Here is a 15,128-nt window from a genome sequence, read left to right on the forward strand (position 1 = left end):
TTGCTCCATGTAGAACGGTCGACACCACCAACAAGAAGTCGTTGTTCCGCTGTTGATGATGAGTTTTCGTCGGGACCTCCGAAGATCGGCCCAATTAGGTGAAGGCATAGATCGTCCAACCCACGTCGAAACCTAAGACTCGGAGAAGCAGATAAGAGAGAAGACTCAAAAATCGCAAGGATAAGAGGAGAAAGAAATATAGATAAGGAGAAAAATCAGAGCTAACCAGAACTATCCAACGAATTTTAGAAAATAGTTTTGACACTAGACACTACAATGACCATTGGCAAGGTTATCATACAGGCTGGACTAGTGGGGTATCGTCAACCTGAGGCTCTGATACCAACTTGTGAGGTATCGACAACCTGGCTCTGATACCAACTTGTGAGGTATCGACAACCTGAGCTCTGATACCAACTTGTGACGCCCCGGAACCGGTACCATGAGGATTCCAGCGATCCCGCCGAAATCCGCACGATATCGATTCAGAGACGCCCTCCGACACGACGTGCGCGACGAATCACACACGTGATGCTAGAGGAATTAACACGAGTGGTAACATTACAACATGATTACAATAGAGCCCACAAAGACATATGTTACAACAACGACTCCAAAGAGTCAAGATACAAATATACAATACAAAGATCCAAATCATACAAAAGATCGAATACATCCGAGTACGGACAAGATACAAATTGGACTAAGAGTCCTGAAGATAAACGATGGCGTCCATAACCCTGCCCAGGCCAAGCCGGAAGGGTAACCTTGCTAACGTCGTCTTTATCGAACATAACTTCATACCTGCCCGGTTATGTCCCAAAGAAGCAGCAATAAGTACGGGTTCGTACTTAACAAGACTTCAAGACGTATAAGCATTCATCAACCAGTCGTCCTTTGTACTTGAGGCACGCAGGGGACTTAGAGGACGCAAGAGGAACGTCATAGGCAATATGGTGGGGTTAAGCGGCAGCGCGCAAGCACTAAAAACCTATAGAGACACTCTACAACAGTCGTCTATCAGAGAAGGTGAGAGAGCGCATAAACTAGCAGTTCTATACTCTGCAAACATAACACAGCCGATGTGTTCCCCCTTCGCAAAGAAGTACTTACAAAGGCACTCACACGGTGGACAAGTTTTAACCATTTATTATTGAAGTTGTGCTAACTTACTACGCAAGTTATTAATAATGAATCAACAGGTGTAAGTTGTCTATGGTCGAGTCATACAGTTCCAAGTCGTCCATAACCGCGGACACGGCTTATCGATTAGATTGTAACCCTGCAGGGGTGCCCAAATGTGCCCACACGCACGATCAACTCCAAAGGCAAATGGCAAAAAGGTCGAGCATCACGTCTCGCACTCTCCTTCACTACAACAATGTCCAGGAAGCCACCTAACTAAGTTAACCCGTATCGAAGTCCGGCCGTGCTCTGAAGCGGACTTAGCTGTTGCGAGAACGGCTAAGAGGATCAGAGCCCACTAGAGGATGACCTCTTAACAATACGTGCCGCACCTACGAGCGTGCAAGATATAACGGGGTTACAAGGCACTCACGGCTTCCCCAAAAGTAACATCATATCATCTGACCACAAAGAGAACAAGCTTGCACGCCCGGGAAAAACAACGCATTCAAACTAATTGTGGCCACTGGACAAAGCTGTAGATTCCGGCAGTGGTCGAGGGGAGACCCGGTAAGCATACCCACGTGTGGTTAGAGCGCTCAGTCTCGGAACAGATAACAAGAACTCGAGGTCCTAAGTTTTATAGAAACACAAGTGAGCTGTCACAAAACAATCAGCTGACCCACCGATGCCTCCGCTAACAACTATTATCAAGTAATCATGATACCCTCAACAGATAACCTGATAAGATAGCGATAACGGTAACGAGATATAAACAGCACTAGCATGCACTACGACTCGCAAGGCAGACCCGAAACCAAACAATAGCTGTAGGAGGTGGTGGTGGCAATATAGGCTGCTTGAGGTAACATGTGGATAGGACACGTGACAAGAACGCAACTCAAGGCTAGCATAAGAGAGAAGGCAAAATAAAATAGGTGAGCAACTCCTGCAGAGACAGGAGTTTAGGAAATGCTTGCCTGTTAAAGCTTGCCGAGGAACATCCGGAGAACTCGTCGTATCTCACAGCACCACTTCGCGATCCTATCCGGGATGAAGCAAATGCTGGAACACACAACGTATGCAAGTCTTACTACTACGGATAAAGAAGATCCAGCATGATCAAGATGATATGCATGACATGGCAGCGATGGTGCAATGCAACTTATCCAATTTAAGCGGAGTCGGAAACCCGGACAATCAAATTAGGTTGGAGTTGCATTTTCTACCGACAAATTAATGGTTGATTAGCATGGCAGTAGCATGGCAAAGGTGGGCTACTTCAATATTAATCGGAGCGGGGAAACCCTAGGCGGTGTTCCGAAATACTCCGGATATTAGGTGAGGTGAACATGCATAACTATCAACGCGCGACATTATGCGAGATGCAAACAGATATATGGATGGCATAATCATGTTCAGTGCATTTTTCTGATCAAAATTCATATATAACACTTTTTCATTTGAGTTACAGATTAAAAGTTATTAATAAAACAATTTTTATTAATTAAAAATAGATTACAGGATTTCATTAATTGGGAAAAGGACCCGAAAACAATTTTTAGTCGGGGAAGGACCCCGGGTTAATTTTAGAAAGTTTCAGGGGGTTTTCAAGAAAAACTTCCGCGCCAGGGACCGCGGATTGACGAGGCAAAAGTTGCAGGGGGCAAACTGAAAGGAACAGATCCAATCTGGATCTGGGAACGTTTCTCACCAGCGTGGAGCTAGCCCGAGGCGCTGACGGCTGGGCCCCGCGGGTCGACGTGGACGCCGCGTGGCGGACGACGTGGCAAAGTGTGCGTGCACGCACAGAAGCCGTTCGACAGAAAGGTGTGCGCGCGGGGCGGCGGTCACCGCTGTGGGGACCCCGGACTAGCTGTCCGAAATACCCTGTTATGTATACAGTTCACGTTCCCATGATCAGTGTGCCGTGAACACATAACCGAACTGATATCAAATTACATCATCCTTTACAAAACGGAATAAGAAAATTACAATAAGGTCACATGACCCATCTTTACAAGATAGCCTCGAAGGGCCTAATCTAATCATCAGAGTAGCAGAATCACTTCAGCGTAGAGAGCCCAAGTCATACGCCTTAACCCTACGGGCAGCGGCGGGAAGACGTTCCTAGCTCGCATAGACGTCATCAACTCCTTCTTCATCTGTCGAAGTCCTCCAGGTCTGGCCAAGTAAATAGCCAGGGACAAAGCCGTGAGTACATTTGAATTGTACTCGCAAACCATCAAGAAGGTGATAACAATTCTAACTAAAGAAGACAAGAGAGGAAGAATAGTTTCTCTGGTGGATATAGCATGTGAAAGAGAATCAGTTTCTCTTGTGGATATAGCATCCCACATCACAGTTGAAGGGGACACTAAGAAAGTCCTATGACATCTCTATATCTTTGTTAAAGCAGAGTTCCTCTACATGAAACACTAGGAAGGGTCACCCTCTTTTGTTTCATTTTCCTCGACCATCTCCACATGGTCGGCACACCATCTTTCCCGTACCCTTCCGGTACTTCCAACACACATTTCCTTTGGAAATCATTTTCAAAACCAAAACTCGACACAGCTCTGTAACGGCCATCCCAACCGTCCATGACCGCGGACGCGGCTATTCGAATAGTTTTGACTCTGCAGAGTTTGCACACTTTCACCACAACTATCCGGATACCTATCGTGTGGGCATCATCCCCGCATAACGACATATGCCACGACGTATACCCGGACATAACCTTTCGCCCATTCGACTTAACACGAGGTCCTACCCTATGGAGTATGTACCTCCCCGGCACCGTGGCAGCTCACCTCCTTTTGAGCGTGGCTCCACCGCCAAGCCAGGAGACCCATAGTGTCTTCCGGACGGGTCAGCCCCGAAGGCCTCCCGTTATACTATTGTCCCAACCTCGACAACCCGGACTCGGGGGTAACCGTACCCTTGTATAGTTGTGCGGTGCCTCATGCTAAGAAGAACAAACGTCAAGTTAAGCCCCGTGCCCACGTTGGAGTAGCTATGGTTGCGCTGTGTAATTGTTCCGGGCGAATACAAAGAACCATGTGTCGTTTTTTCTCAAAACCCAAGTCACACACACATTCCTTTTCTCAAACATCTTTGACAAGATACTCTTTGCCTTCATAAACCATACACTTGGGTAAGGTTATCTTACCCAAGGTTTTCATAAACATTTACAACAAGGTAAACCTTGAGGGGTTCCCAACCTAAAGTTTTATGTAGGAGCTAAGATACATCAATGGCATGATGCTAGCCGTCATACCTCTAAGGAGATGATAATTGAGGTGTCAAGGGGATTATACATGCTTAGGATAAGCACGCATGGGGACAACATAAGTAGGAGGATTCGACAAAAGGGTCACGATGTTGATCATCATACCACTAAGAAGATGGTAAAATAGGTGGTCAAAGGGGGCATACATGCTCAGGGTAAGCATGCATAACAACAACAAGGGGTTCAACATACTTGAGAGTAAGTATGCAAAACATCAACAAAAGGTGTGGCACTCTTGGGAGTAAGTATGCATAGCATCACAAGGTAGAAGGTATAACAAGGGCATGATACTAACCATCATACCACTAAGGGGTGCAAAAAGGGTGTCAAGAGGTCGACACACACAAGATAAGTGGGCATACCCCTCACACTTAGAGGGTACACCAAGATCATGATAATGAAGACCACCATTTCACTAAAGGGGGTTGTAGGTGAGGTGTCAAAGAGAATAAACATGCTCATGGTGAGCATGCTCCATCAACATAAGTAGAAACAACACAAGATAGATCGAGAGACAAGAACAACAACAAAGTAACCACAATATGTGATTAAACATTCAGAGATCAAGAGATGGCTTGCCTTGGCTTATTTGTCCCTGGACTTCTTCAACTCCATCAAATAAGAATTCCCACAGTACAAATAAAATCCTTGTCCGATTCCACTTCTTCTTCTTCTCCTCCGAAATTGTTCGCATCTATCGCCGGAAAATATAAAAGGAACACAATCAATCACATTGCTCCAAACATAACAAGCATGCAACATTCAACAATCAATAACTAACCACTTTACTAAGGGCTAACATACAAAAGACTTATAGATACTACAAAGCAACTAAAAGAAAACCCCATTTATTTACCTAGTAAAGGTATGAGAGTGCCACGACTTAGCAATTGCCTCTCTAGGTATCACCATGGCACAACTAAGTATCCCCTGGTAGATAACATCATAAAGAGGACAAGAGCATTAGTTTGACATCAAATACATTCACAAAACATTTGCAAACATTTTTGGAAAAGTAGAAAACAGTTTTCCTAACTTAGTTTGCTCACATAACACAACATCCAAAATAGGAAGCAAACCACATTCCACATCATTTGAAAACTTAAGCAAAATAATAGGGCTAAAGTTGAGTTGCAGAGGTTTTGTTTTGCAAGCATAAAACAAAGGTTGCCCAGTTCTAAATAAAAGAGTTGGTCAAGGTTTTTAAATAAACCCAACAAGTTTTGGTCCAACAATGCATGTCACACATATACCTTACTAACAGTAACAAAAATGCATGAACAGAGACTAACACTATTTTTCCTAGATGGCTAGTACTAATACAAGACTAACCCAATTGGATTCACTAAAAAATATTAAACCTACAAATTTAGGAATTTGTGTGAATCTTACTGTACAGAAAACAAGATCTGTAAGCCATAAATCGTAGAAAAATCCTAAAAATATGGGACCACTGGCATTTGAAAGGTTTTGAAAAGGTGGTTCTTACCCAGTTTGTTTCATTCAAAAATTCATTCCCAAGCTCCTGATTTAATTCGACAAAGTCAGATCTGACCAGATCTTGATCTGTGAACCATTTCAATTCCATTAGGTCATTTGAAGTGAACCCAACGCCAAAATGAAGGTACTGGAGAGGGCTTTCACCCAAAATTGAGTTTGCTCAAAAAGGTTTTGTAAAACGGAAGAAATCTAACAAACAATGATTCTGCATGTTTGCAGAACTTTATTTATCATGCAAAATCCGAAAAGAATTTGAGGATGAGACCAACGCCAAGTTGTAGATATTTTCAATACCTATCTGCAGAACTTTGAACCACTCGATTTGGATCTGCACACGAGATTTGGCGGATTTTACAAGATCGTACCAGAATCTGAAACAGCAAGAAACAGAAATTACTGCAAGGTTTTGGACGAACTTTGCTCAAGAACTTCAGATCTGAGGATAGCTCAACCTTCTCCATGCTTGGACCAACATGCACCTGCATCAAGATCCAATCTTAGCAATGGAGGGAGAAGAAGAGGAGATTAAACCATCTAAGGTTGGGGAGAAGATGGAGGGGGGGGCTCTCATGGTGAGGATGAGCTTGAGGGAGGAAGGAGCTGCATCTTGGTGAGCTTTCCATGGCCATGGCCGGCCATGAAGCTAGGAGGAGCAGCAATTTCGTGGGGAGAGGTAGGAGGAGAGTGTGTGGGAGTGGAGGAGAGAGTGGGGAGTGGAAAAGTGAGAGCAAGTGAGGAGGGGGTGGGCTGCCAAGCCCCTTTATATAGAGGGAGAGGGGGTGGGCTGCCTCCTCATTGATTGGGTTGGTTGGGAGGTAGCCTCTTCATTGATTGGGTTAGTTGGGAGGCTGGTTTGGGGAAGAGATATTTGACCCAAGCTGAATTTATTTGTGGCATTGGGAAGGGACAAAGGAGGAGAGGCATCCCAAGGTGGAGTAATTATGTGAGAGAGAGGGAAATGGAGAGGCATGATGCATGTGTGCCATGGCATGGCCGGCCACATATTTTTGGCCATGCACAAGTGATCAACAAGAGATAATTGCTACACATGCATGACACCCAAGGTTGAGTGCCTCACAAATTACTAAAATGGTGGCCTAAAAAGATATACAATTTTAGGCAAAGTGATACTAATGCACAAGGGTGCTAAAGTAGATGGTGGTGACATTCGACCTGATAAAAGATGTGTCCAAGAGATGATGGTGGTGATGGTGATTTAGACAATGGTAGAGCAAGGCTAGGAGAGATGGTGAGTGAAGTAACCATATACTCACAAGGATGAATATATTGACATACATCATCAATTCATGAGGTCAAGGTGATGATGGAAAATAATAGAGGAGTGAGATAGGCATAATGAAATATAAGTTGCTCTTCAAATAAGAGGTCAATTGGGAGTGATTTGAAAGTATCAAATGATTATCCATTTGATCAAGAATTGGAGGATGGAGGGGATACAATGTGGTAGATCAGAGATGTGCATAAGATGTGCAAGTTTTGCCATTTGAGAAAGGATTCATTTGAAAAGTATATGGAACACCTCAATTGTCTAGACACAATTGGGAATGAACTCAAGTGGAATGGAATTTTGAAGATGTTGAGAGAAAACTAGTTGGAACATAGGGGTTCAACATATTCTACTTTCTTAAGTAAAGTAGAGTTTTTCTCAAATTTAAAGTAAACAAGAAATGGTATGGGTACCATAAACAAGCCTTTTGTTAAAAACAAAGCAACATAGAGAGTAATGTTTTAGAAATCAATGCTTGGTAGAAATGGGATGAGAAAACAAAACCCATTTCAGTTCCTTGTTCTCTTTGAAGAATTATCTTGAAAATATTTAATAAAACTAGAAGTAGTTTTGTGATCAAAACTAGAGAAGGAAAATTAATAGGATTTTTGAGAGAGAAAACTAACTTAGGGAGAAGTGTTCTCAAGGGTAGATGATGGCTACAAAATGTACCCACCATTCCCACTCTTGGTTTTGTGAAGATTAGACTTGAATAAAGACAAGAGGTAAAATTGAAGGAAGTGATCTAGAGTTGAATCATTGAATAGGATACAAGATCAAGTTGAATATATGAGCTGCAAGGATTGACTGAGACATGAAAGACGTGGAGGTTGAAGAGGATGTTGCATAGATGAGATCCATGCATTGAGGTCAACAATAACAGTGGTGGTTGCTTAGATATCAACTGCCAAAGTCTGGAACTTATAAGCTTGCCAAAACAGATTGTTGACTTGGCTTCAGAATCAACCTATGATGAGTGGGTATAAGAGAAGGATGTGATGAGGGTAGATGATCCCAAATTTTGGATTCAAGGATGGTTTGAGCTGGACTAACACAAATAGGAATATCAAGATGGCACACTCATGTTGCCATCAGGAGAAGAGTTTGATGTAGTAAAAAGGAAAACAATTTTACCTAAGTCACACATGTGTTTTATTAGGTGAGTTGTATGTCTGACCACTAGAGGTGTTGTTCTTTGAGGTACTCAAGACAGAACTCAACAAGAAATCAAGACAATATATCTAGCGGCAGATCAAAGCAATTCATCACAACAAACAAATCAAGGCAATTCATCTAAATTAGTCTATAGAAAAAGTTTTTGTTCCCCCTAATTTTTGCAATATGGACAATTAATCAAGGTTGCAAAAGTTGGGGTGTTACAGATCTTCCACCCTTAAAATAATCTCGTCCCGAGATTACTGAGCGTAGAACTGGAGGGGTTGTAAAGTTTAACGAAAATTAGACTCCATTTTTATGTAGACATGCCTTTGTGTGGAGAGGGTCGCAACTTCAGCTTGTGAGAGACATGATGGATTTCTGACGATGGCGAGCTTCATGAAGAGGCTGACGACTCTGTGCAGATGTTGGATCTATACCTTCTTAATGATCCTAGCGGGGTTCATGATTGTGGGAGAGTTAGTGCACCCAATGGTGCTTGAGCAGGGTTGAAAACTTTTTAGAGTTAGCTTAAATTTAGTGGAAGACGAAGTCTTCCACCCTTAAAATTGTTCATCGGGGAGGGGGCGTTAAAAACTGTAAGCTTCGGCCACGGGTCTTGTCGGGCGCTTTTTGGAGAAGCCATTGATCTTTGGAGTTGAACATCTTCAGCGGGCGTTGAGTAGTCCACGGCTTCAAGAGGGGTTAGTGCATCCCACATTTCCAACGGTGTGTTAGAAAGGTTTAAAATGTTAGGGTTAGCTCCAACTTTTAGTGGAAGACTTCCACCCTTAAGATTTTTCATCGGGCTTTCGGAAAATCTTAGAGCTTCTGCCTTGCGGTCCTGTCGGGGGTTTCTGAAGGAGTCATCGATCTTCCGTACTCAGTTGAAGAATCTTCAGGGGCGATGTGCAGACCGCAACTTCAAGAGGCACTCACGGTGTTAACTAAACCATAGGGGAGGCGCCGTGAGTTAATAAGTTGATGAAACGCCTGGTTGGTACCCATATGAAGCAGCAACAGGGGTCGTCGAAGACAATCTTCACCTTGAGGGTCGGTGCTGACTTCAGTAGCAACTAAGAAGTTAGCGGGTAAACTACGCCTAAAGTCTTGAGCCTTGAGGTATCTTCAGGAGCCTTCACTTGATGAGGACCAGATGAACCATCTGATGTAGCTTGGCTTTGATGCTATTGTTCACTCAACTTGTTAGACGGTGTGTTAGAGGGTAGTTTTCAAGAAAATATCCTCGAGGTTAGCGCGATTATGCTCCAAGGTTAGTCCAAATTAGTATGTCTTCTCGCAGAGGTGCAGTCATTCTTGAAGGTAGGGCTTCTTCTTTCTTGGCGTAGTCGAGATGCTCCAGCTGATATTGAAGGAAGTTAGCGTAGATGGGGGTTTGGGTTAGTTTTCCTGATGTTTGAAAAACAACTGCTAACGGGGGTAGAGTTAGAGCTTTTCGTTAACTTATCCAACTAACTAGCAGTTAGCAAAACATCGGCGAGATAGGTGAGGGTGAAAACATCTTTGGGAGGCTTTCTAAGCTAGTTTATCACACTAAGGGTGTTTTTCAGACCGAAAAGCCAAGACAATTATACACACAACAAACAAACAAAAGACACTCAAGGCAGCACACAAGGGAACTACAAGCAATCATCAAACCAGGCATGGTAACCTAAGTACCCATGGAATGCCTAATGCGTGGGGGTAGCTCAATCAAAGCGATTGAGTTTGTCCTATCCATCCTATTGGTTTGGGGGCTGGTCACATATGTTGCCGTCTTCATTTTGCTCTTATGGACTCCAACATGGATTTTCGGGGCAGTTGGTTGCGAAGCGAGCACAGTGTTCGGTCTTCTATGTTGAGGCGGAGGAGAAAACTGCGTAGTCTTCTTGCTCAACATCCCGGGGACGTGAGGTCTTCGAAGAGGTAGTTGTTGAGGTACTCCCGAAATCGTCAACTTCTTGTAGCTGGCCTAAAAATTACTGGTCAAGAACTGAGGACTTGATCCCAGATGACTGCAAAAAGTGCAAGTCCACGGAGGAAGAAGGTCAGCTCCTTGACAGACTTTGGTGACAACCAAAGACATGATGTTATCATCCCAACAAGCACACGGCTACGTCGGCATCCAATCTTCAATAGCTGCAGTTGGAGATATATGAGTCTTCCTGAGGGATTGAGCCATCTTCGAGTTCGAGTCTCCAGTCTGAGTTGGGGACATCGTCCAATATGTAGGTTTGAATTGGCTGAGACAATAGAGTAAGAATTTTCAAACCTTTTTATAAATCGGAGAGGTAAGAATTTTAGAAGCTTTGAATAAATAAGAGGAGTAGAAGCTATACTTCCGACTAAAGAAACAATTTGTTTTGTAAATAGTTTTGTCCAAGTACTTGTTTCCTAACTAACGTCCATGCTAACTAAGGTCTCCTACAGTCAGGATGGCTCTGATACCAGCTCTGTGGGGACCCCGGACTAGCTGTCCGAAATACCCTGTTATGTATACAGTTCACGTTCCCATGATCAGTGTGCCGTGAACACATAACCGAACTGATATCAAATTACATCATCCTTTACAAAACGGAATAAGAAAATTACAATAAGGTCACATGACCCATCTTTACAAGATAGCCTCGAAGGGCCTAATCTAATCATCAGAGTAGCAGAATCACTTCAGCAGCGTAGAGCCCAAGTCATCTGCCTTAACCCTACAGGCAGCGGCGGGAAGACGTTCCTAGCTCGCATAGACGTCGTCAACTCCTTCTTCATCTGTCGAAGTCCTCCAGGTCTGGCCAAGTAAATAGCCAGGGACAAAGCCGTGAGTACATTTGAATTGTACTCGCAAACCATCAAGAAGGTGATAACAATTCTAACTAAAGAAGACAAGAGAGGAAGAATAGTTTCTCTGGTGGATATAGCATGTGAAAGAGAATCAGTTTCTCTTGTGGATATAGCATCCCACATCACAGTTGAAGGGGACACTAAGAAAGTCCTATGACATCTCTATATCTTTGTTAAAGCAGAGTTCCTCTACATGAAACACTAGGAAGGGTCACCCTCTTTTGTTTCATTTTCCTCGACCATCTCCACATGGTCGGCACACCATCTTTCCCGTACCCTTCCGGTACTTCCAACACACATTTCCTTTGGAAATCATTTTCAAAACCAAAACTCGACACAGCTCTGTAACGGCCATCCCAACCGTCCATGACCGCGGACGCGGCTATTCGAATAGTTTTGACTCTGCAGAGTTTGCACACTTTCACCACAACTATCCGGATACCTATCGTGTGGGCATCATCCCCGCATAACGACATATGCCACGACGTATACCCGGACATAACCTTTCGCCCATTCGACTTAACACGAGGTCCTACCCTATGGAGTAGGTACCTCCCGGCACCGTGGCAGCTCACCTCCTTTTGAGCGTGGCTCCACCGCCAAGCCAGGAGACCCATAGTGTCTTCCGGACGGGTCAGCCCCGAAGGCCTCCCGTTATACTATTGTCTCAACCTCGACAACCCGGACTCGGGGGTAACCGTACCCTTGTATAGTTGTGCGGTGCCTCATGCTAAGAAGAACAAACGTCCAGTTAAGCCCCGTGCCCACGTTGGAGTAGCTATGGTTGCATTTGTGTAATTGTTAGAGCGAATACAAAGAACCATGTGTCGTTTTTTCTCAAAACCCAAGTCACACACACATTCCTTTTCTCAAACATCTTTGACAAGATACTCTTTGCCTTCATAAACCATACACTTGGGTAAGGTTATCTTACCCAAGGTTTTCATAAACATTTACAACAAGGTAAACCTTGAGGGGTTCCCAACCTAAAGTTTTATGTAGGAGCTAAGATACATCAATGGCATGATGCTAGCCGTCATACCTCTAAGGAGATGATAATTGAGGTGTCAAGGGGATTATACATGCTTAGGATAAGCACGCATGGGGACAACATAAGTAGGAGGATTCGACAAAAGGGTCACGATGTTGATCATCATACCACTAAGAAGATGGTAAAATAGGTGGTCAAAGGGGGCATACATGCTCAGGGTAAGCATGCATAACAACAACAAGGGGTTCAACATACTTGAGAGTAAGTATGCAAAACATCAACAAAAGGTGTGGCACTCTTGGGAGTAAGTATGCATAGCATCACAAGGTAGAAGGTATAACAAGGGCATGATACTAACCATCATACCACTAAGGGGTGCAAAAAGGGTGTCAAGAGGTCGACACACACAAGATAAGTGGGCATACCCCTCACACTTAGAGGGTACACCAAGATCATGATAATGAAGACCACCATTTCACTAAAGGGGGTTGTAGGTGAGGTGTCAAAGAGAATAAACATGCTCATGGTGAGCATGCTCCATCAACATAAGTAGAAACAACACAAGATAGATCGAGAGACAAGAACAACAACAAAGTAACCACAATATGTGATTAAACATTCAGAGATCAAGAGATGGCTTGCCTTGGCTTATTTGTCCCTGGACTTCTTCAACTCCATCAAATAAGAATTCCCACAGTACAAATAAAATCCTTGTCCGATTCCACTTCTTCTTCTTCTCCTCCGAAATTGTTCGCATCTATCGCCGGAAAATATAAAAGGAACACAATCAATCACATTGCTCCAAACATAACAAGCATGCAACATTCAACAATCAATAACTAACCACTTTACTAAGGGCTAACATACAAAAGACTTATAGATACTACAAAGCAACTAAAAGAAAACCCCATTTATTTACCTAGTAAAGGTATGAGAGTGCCACGACTTAGCAATTGCCTCTCTAGGTATCACCATGGCACAACTAAGTATCCCCTGGTAGATAACATCATAAAGAGGACAAGAGCATTAGTTTGACATCAAATACATTCACAAAACATTTGCAAACATTTTTGGAAAAGTAGAAAACAGTTTTCCTAACTTAGTTTGCTCACATAACACAACATCCAAAATAGGAAGCAAACCACATTCCACATCATTTGAAAACTTAAGCAAAATAATAGGGCTAAAGTTGAGTTGCAGAGGTTTTGTTTTGCAAGCATAAAACAAAGGTTGCCCAGTTCTAAATAAAAGAGTTGGTCAAGGTTTTTAAATAAACCCAACAAGTTTTGGTCCAACAATGCATGTCACACATATACCTTACTAACAGTAACAAAAATGCATGAACAGAGACTAACACTATTTTTCCTAGATGGCTAGTACTAATACAAGACTAACCCAATTGGATTCACTCAAAAATATTAAACCTACAAATTTAGGAATTTGTGTGAATCTTACTGTACAGAAAACAAGATCTGCAAGCCATAAATCGTAGAAAAATCCTAAAAATATGGGACCACTGGCATTTGAAAGGTTTTGAAAAGGTGGTTCTTACCCAGTTTGTTTCATTCAAAAATTCATTCCCAAGCTCCTGATTTAATTCGACAAAGTCAGATCTGACCAGATCTTGATCTGTGAACCATTTCAATTCCATTAGGTCATTTGAAGTGAACCCAACGCCAAAATGAAGGTACTGGAGAGGGCTTTCACCCAAAATTGAGTTTGCTCAAAAAGGTTTTGTAAAACGGAAGAAATCTAACAAACAATGATTCTGCATGTTTGCAGAACTTTATTTATCATGCAAAATCCGAAAAGAATTTGAGGATGAGACCAACGCCAAGTTGTAGATATTTTCAATACCTATCTGCAGAACTTTGAACCACTCGATTTGGATCTGCACACGAGATTTGGCGGATTTTACAAGATCGTACCAGAATCTGAAACAGCAAGAAACAGAAATTACTGCAAGGTTTTGGACGAACTTTGCTCAAGAACTTCAGATCTGAGGATAGCTCAACCTTCTCCATGCTTGGACCAACATGCACCTGCATCAAGATCCAATCTTAGCAATGGAGGGAGAAGAAGAGGAGATTAAACCATCTAAGGTTGGGGAGAAGATGGAGGGGGAGGCTCTCATGGTGAGGATGAGCTTGAGGGAGGAAGGAGCTGCATCTTGGTGAGCTTTCCATGGCCATGGCCGGCCATGAAGCTAGGAGGAGCAGCAATTTCGTGGGGAGAGGTAGGAGGAGAGTGTGTGGGAGTGGAGGAGAGAGTGGGGAGTGGAAAAGTGAGAGCAAGTGAGGAGGGGTGGGCTGCCAAGCCCCTTTATATAGAGGGAGAGGGGGTGGGCTGCCTCCTCATTGATTGGGTTGGTTGGGAGGTAGCCTCTTCATTGATTGGGTTAGTTGGGAGGCTGGTTTGGGGAAGAGATATTTGACCCAAGCTGAATTTATTTGTGGCATTGGGAAGGGACAAAGGAGGAGAGGCATCCCAAGGTGGAGTAATTATGTGAGAGAGAGGGAAATGGAGAGGCATGATGCATGTGTGCCATGGCATGGCCGGCCACATATTTTTGGCCATGCACAAGTGATCAACAAGAGATAATTGCTACACATGCATGACACCCAAGGTTGAGTGCCTCACAAATTACTAAAATGGTGGCCTAAAAAGATATACAATTTTAGGCAAAGTGATACTAATGCACAAGGGTGCTAAAGTAGATGGTGGTGACATTCTGACCTGATAAAAGATGTGTCCAAGAGATGATGGTGGTGATGGTGATTTAGACAATGGTAGAGCAAGGCTAGGAGAGATGGTGAGTGAAGTAACCATATACTCACAAGGATGAATATATTGACATACATCATCAATTCATGAGGTCAAGGTGATGATGGAAAATAATAGAGGAGTGAGATAGGCATAATGAAATATAAGTTGCTCTTCAA

At 43.2% G+C, this 15,128-nt stretch overlaps 2 protein-coding genes across 7 annotated transcripts; both read right to left on the reverse strand.

Annotated features, from left to right (window-relative positions):
• Positions 1-4,600: 4,600 nt before the first annotated feature.
• LOC127322894 (uncharacterized) lies at positions 4,601-7,073 on the reverse strand. 6 transcript variants are annotated; one of them, XM_071825802.1, is made up of 5 exons: positions 6,334-7,050; positions 6,212-6,245; positions 5,907-5,983; positions 5,274-5,347; positions 4,657-5,111 (listed from the first exon to the last, which is right to left on the reverse strand). In XM_071825802.1, exons 1-5 carry the CDS (start codon positions 6,400-6,402, stop codon positions 5,003-5,005), a joined length of 363 nt encoding a protein of 120 aa, XP_071681903.1. In that variant the 5' UTR covers positions 6,403-7,050; the 3' UTR covers positions 4,657-5,002. The 6 variants fall into 6 exon arrangements, 1 of the variants encoding a protein (XP_071681903.1); XR_011751241.1 differs by having other exon boundaries at positions 4,660-5,111; positions 6,212-6,288; positions 6,370-7,054; XR_011751243.1 differs by lacking the exon at positions 5,907-5,983 and having other exon boundaries at positions 4,658-5,111; positions 6,212-6,288; positions 6,370-7,055.
• Positions 7,074-11,077: 4,004 nt separating this feature from the next.
• LOC127341049 (uncharacterized) lies at positions 11,078-14,485 on the reverse strand. The gene is made up of 6 exons (XM_051366835.2): positions 14,166-14,485; positions 14,044-14,077; positions 13,739-13,815; positions 13,106-13,179; positions 12,829-12,943; positions 11,078-11,142 (listed from the first exon to the last, which is right to left on the reverse strand). Exons 1-5 carry the CDS (start codon positions 14,232-14,234, stop codon positions 12,835-12,837), a joined length of 363 nt encoding a protein of 120 aa, XP_051222795.1. The 5' UTR covers positions 14,235-14,485; the 3' UTR covers positions 11,078-11,142; positions 12,829-12,834.
• Between the last annotated feature and the right edge of the window lie 643 nt (positions 14,486-15,128).

The sequence above is a fragment of the Lolium perenne genome, chromosome 1 (genome assembly GCF_019359855.2).
Source record: "Lolium perenne isolate Kyuss_39 chromosome 1, Kyuss_2.0, whole genome shotgun sequence".
NCBI lineage: Eukaryota > Viridiplantae > Streptophyta > Magnoliopsida > Poales > Poaceae > Lolium > Lolium perenne.